We start from the raw sequence: 4,880 nt of genomic DNA on the forward strand, positions 1-4,880 counted from the left end.
AGAGTTCAGGAGCACAGAGCAGGAATCCCGGCACAGCACGGGCAGAGTTCAGGAGCACAGAGCAGGAATCCCGGCACAGCACGGGCAGAGTTCAGGAGCACAGAGCAGGAATCCCGGCACAGCACGGGCAGAGTTCAGGAGCACAGAGCAGGAATCCCGGCACAGCACGGGCAGAGTTCAGGAGCACAGAGCAGGAATCCCGGCACAGCACGGGCAGAGTTCAGGAGCACAGAGCAGGAATCCCGGCACAGCACGGGCAGAGTTCAGGAGCACAGAGCAGGAATCCCGGCACAGCACGGGCAGAGTTCAGGGGCACAGTCAGAAAAGGGGTAACAGCCACCAGATACAACAAAAGAGGGTCACGAATCACATGTAAGGTCACAGGTCACGCCGCAGAAGAAGAGGGATCCCCGTGGGATGGTGAGGCCGGAGGTCTGTAGTTGGTCTGTGGAGCCTCTTCGGTGCTCGAGGAGGACAACAGTGCAAAGCTAGTAAGGCACTACAAGTCCCAGCAGTCCCCAATCTAGACTTGTGCGCCGTCAAAAAATTTGTTCCGTTTCGGACTCAATTCGGATTGGTACGAAATACGGATTTTCGTTAGTTTCGGCACATTTTCGTAACTTTACGAACATTCGTTATGATGAAGTTAAAAAGCAAAAATACCTTTGTTAATATCGGAGTCGATGTGGTAGTTGTTTTTTTATCCGAAATACGAATTCCGTTAACGTATTTCGGACTTTAAAAAAAACTCATCGACTCCGATATAAATGTACTTTGCTATTTACCTTCAATATAATGAATGTTCGTAACGGAATTTCGTATTTCCTGCCTGTGTATTGTAATGCGACTCTCAGCAGCAGCGGATCCGTATTTCGGATTAAAAAAAAAATCTTGTCATGTTGTTCAACCTCATTTACAGGGGAAATATTAGTTCCCGTTTCATAGAAATTCGGATCCGAAATTCGTTAATGGAATTTCGTATTTCGGATATAATTCGGAAACTGCCATTCGGATTTCGGATGCTTCCGAATCTACGAATTTCAGGAAAATTCGTACGAATTTCGATTTGTAACGAAACGAATCGCACATGTCTACCCCAATCACAGATCACACATCCAGAGCGCGATGTCCCGGCCGTCCTCATCTTCTTCTCGTCTCTTTCCTCCGGCCATCAGCCTCTCGTGTCACGGAACACGCGGACTCCTCTCTCTGAGCACACGGATGTAACGATCTTGTACTCGGAGATCTGAGCCGCGGACGGTTGTTGCCGAGATGTCTGACATTGTCCTGGTGCCGCATACAATACATCCCGAGCTTCCTGCTGACAGGAACCTCATCACCGGACCTCAGGCATGGGCACCGGATCTCAGGCATGGGCACCGGATCTCAGGCATGGGCACCGGATCTCAGGCATGGGCACCGGATCTCACGGATCGGTTCTGGAGATCAGCTGACTGAGGTCGTCCAAACACTTCTAATATTTCTCATCTACGTTACAACTCCAACATACTAAAACCATATTCAGGATATTTCGGCATGTATGAATGCGTATGCTCACCAACATCCTGGAGGCGGGGTGCATGGCGCCATACATGTGCGGCGGGTGATGTCATTTGCAGAACAAATGGTGGCCGTATCGGCCGCCAGCGAGTTCTACACATGCTCACCGCCATTTTGGAGTGTATCTTGGTGTACACCAAGATGGCAGCATCCACATTTTCGGGTGCCATCTTGGTGTATACCAAGATATACTCTAAAAACGTAGCACGCATGCGCAGAGCGCGCTGGCAGCCGATACGGCCACCGCTCAAGCTGCTGTTTCGGAGGCTCGTTGCCTCCAAATCTGATACGCCATTAAAATTTGTCTCCTTTTCATTTGTTTCGCCCAAAACCTTTTTTTGCCGTGCGGATGCCGAACGCTCACGGTACGGCCCGCGGGAGGGAGGCCAGGACTCCGGTGTGGCCTCACACGTGTATGTTCTATCAGGTCAGCCAACAACGTCTTCAGGACTCCGGTGTGGCCTCACATGTGTATGTTCTATCAGGTCAGCCAACGTCTTCAGGACTCCGGTGTGGCCTCACACGTGTATGTTCTATCAGGTCAGCCAACAACGTCTTCAGGACTCCGGTGTGGCCTCACACGTGTATGTTCTATCAGGTCAGCCAACAACGTCTTCAGGACTCCGGTGTGGCCTCACACGTGTATGTTCTATCAGGTCAGCCAACGTCTTCAGGACTCCGGTGTGGCCTCACACGTGTATGTTCTATCAGGTCAGCCAACAACGTCTTCAGGACTCCGGTGTGGCCTCACACGTGTATGTTCTATCAGGTCAGCCAACGTCTTCAGGACTCCGGTGTGGCCTCACACGTGTATGTTCTATCAGGTCAGCCAACAACGTCTTCAGGACTCCGGACAATCATCAATCTCTAGGAAGATCTGTGTATGGAAAGCAGCGCGCATCCATCAAAGTACGGAGACGAATATTATTACATAGGATTTATATAGCGCCAACAGTGTGCGCAGCGCTGTACAATATAAGGAAGACATTACAATACAAAATGGTAAGGAGGGCCCTGCCCCTGAGGGCTTACAATCTAAAAGGGGAGGGGCCAGTGATACATGAGGAGGGAGCTGTGTGGGGATGAATGGTTTGAGCCCGTGAATAGACGTCACTTGTCACCGACAACCTGGAGGAAACCTCAAATGTGGACCCTCCAGCAACCGACCATCACTCCGAGTATGGGGGAGGGGGGACGCCGACTAAGAAACACTTCCTGTGTAGGTCCATCCAAAGATACAATGTATGAAATGTCTGTGGACCACCGACCATCAAACCCATTCTAGAATTCATATGGGGTCGATGTGCCCCCCATGGCCATACCATCCTCCTCTCTTCTGGGAAGACGTCCACAAGGTTTTGGGGGTGTCTGTGGGAATGTTGGACCATGTGTGAGGTCCGGTAGTGAAGTTGGATGAGGCTCACGATACAATTCACCCCAGAGGTGATCAGTAGGGATGAGGTCGGGGCTCTGTGCAGGTCACACCGTGTCTGTATGGAGCTCTGTACACGGGGGACAGAAAAGGGTCTTCACCAAACTGTGACAACAAGGCTGGAAGATCCCCATTGTCTCCAATGTCTTTGTATGATGGAGGAGGAACAGACCCTTCCCTGGAGACCCCTGAACCCCGTCATTGGCGGGGAGGGGGATAGGGTCAGCCATTGGCGGGGAGGGGAATAGGGTCAGCCATTGACGGGGAGGGGGATAGGGTCAGCCATTGGCGGGGAGGGGCATAGGATATCTCGGCATGTTTCGACTTCTCCAGAACACAAGGGGTTACACCGCCAACACAGGCCCTCCAGCCGTGCTTTAACTACAAATCCCAACATGCCTCCGGGAGTCATGCCTGTAACTGTCAGTCTTCCAATGTCTCATGGGACTTGTAGTTCCACAACAGCTGGAGGTCTGGAGTTGCCCACACCGGTAACATTTAGTATGGTTTGTAGATACAGGTTATAGGTGGAGCTCATTGGATTGTTGTTTCGGATATAAGCGGCGTCAGGGTTCTATCATCGGGTTCAGATTACAGCAGGGCTCAGGGGGCTCCGATAGGCTGCCATCTACAAAACCCACGGACCCCTTGACCAGAGTAGAAGATCAATGTATACAAAGTCCACTGAGAGTCCAAATTCTTTTAATATTGGTCTTAGTTCATAACAAGAGAATACAGAACAGCCAACGTGTGTCAGGGGCTTCCCCCTTCTTCGGGGCCCGAGCTTAAAAAGAGGACTTGGGACGGCACAACCACCAGGATCAGGAGGAGTAAAATCCGAGGAATGAAATGGATGGGGGGCAGGGAGAATCGGGTCAGCACAGGGGTGGGCAACCTTACAAATCCCACCATGCCTCTGGGAGTAATGCCTGTGCCTGTCAGAGTCTTGCAGCGCCTCGTGGGATTTGTAGTTCCACAATAGCTGGAGTGCCGAGGTTGCCCACCCTTGTGTTAGATGATGCCGGACGTCCTCCAGCCAGGAAATGAGGCGGGCTCTCTATCTGACTTGCTGCAGCTTCTACATTGTGAGTCTGTGTACAGTGACATCAGAGGGGAGGAGGCGGTACAACTGAGAGGGGAGGAGGCGGTACAACTGAGAGGGGAGGAGGCGGTACAACTGTGAGGGGAGGAGCCGGTACAACTGTGAGGGGAGGAGCCGGTACAACTGTAAAGGTCGGAGGTCAGATATAACGGCGGCATGGGACAGCTGAGGCGCCCCTGCAATGAGATGATCCCGCCCTCCTCTGTCTGATCCGCTCATATGTCATCAAAGGGATTTATTTATTTTTTAAACATACAAAAACACAACACGGAATAATACACGCACACGCATGCAGCCCGCGGAGCCGCTCGTCAGATATTCAGTAGCAGCTTCTGTGGCTACATCCAGTCACTGCCGCGTATGTACAGCTATAGACAAATATACATGATTACCTATAGATCCGACCTCGCAGTGTACCGGCATATCAATGCTCACAGGATATGGGGGGAGGGGGGGGCCCACTGACCTCTGACCTCATTCATCACATGACTGGCGGTGATCAGAGGGGGAATGACACGGAAATCTTATTAAAAACAGAAATCCACAAAACAAAAACATCGATTGATCCTAAAACAGGGGCGACATCGGAGGAGCCAAATTATATATATACACGTCACCGTCACGGCACATTCCAGGAAATAAAAATACAGCCGCGCCAAAAAAATGTCACCTGACCGCGTCAGGGAGGAGCGCATGGAATAAATAAATCATGTCTTCTGGTCTCCAGAGCGAGGGACGGAACACGCGGCTCCACCAGGACTCTCAGTCCCCCATCTTTACCTTAGA

The 4,880-nt window shown here is 51.4% G+C and overlaps 1 protein-coding gene across 1 annotated transcript in view; it reads right to left on the reverse strand.

Moving 5' to 3' along the window:
• Positions 1 to 4,736: 4,736 nt before the first annotated feature.
• The window catches only part of ATP6V0B (ATPase H+ transporting V0 subunit b), a 20,480-nt gene continuing 20,336 nt past the window's right edge, over positions 4,737 to 4,880 (reverse strand). The window contains exon 7 of the mRNA XM_018574080.1: positions 4,737 to 4,880. This exon is cut by the window's right edge and continues 1 nt beyond it. Coding sequence (XP_018429582.1) covers positions 4,857 to 4,880 — 24 coding nt within the window. The 3' untranslated portion in view covers positions 4,737 to 4,856.

The sequence above is a fragment of the Nanorana parkeri genome, unplaced genomic scaffold, assembly GCF_000935625.1.
Source record: "Nanorana parkeri isolate BGI_ZX_2015 unplaced genomic scaffold, ASM93562v1 scaffold2724, whole genome shotgun sequence".
In the NCBI taxonomy this organism is placed as follows: domain Eukaryota; kingdom Metazoa; phylum Chordata; class Amphibia; order Anura; family Dicroglossidae; genus Nanorana; species Nanorana parkeri.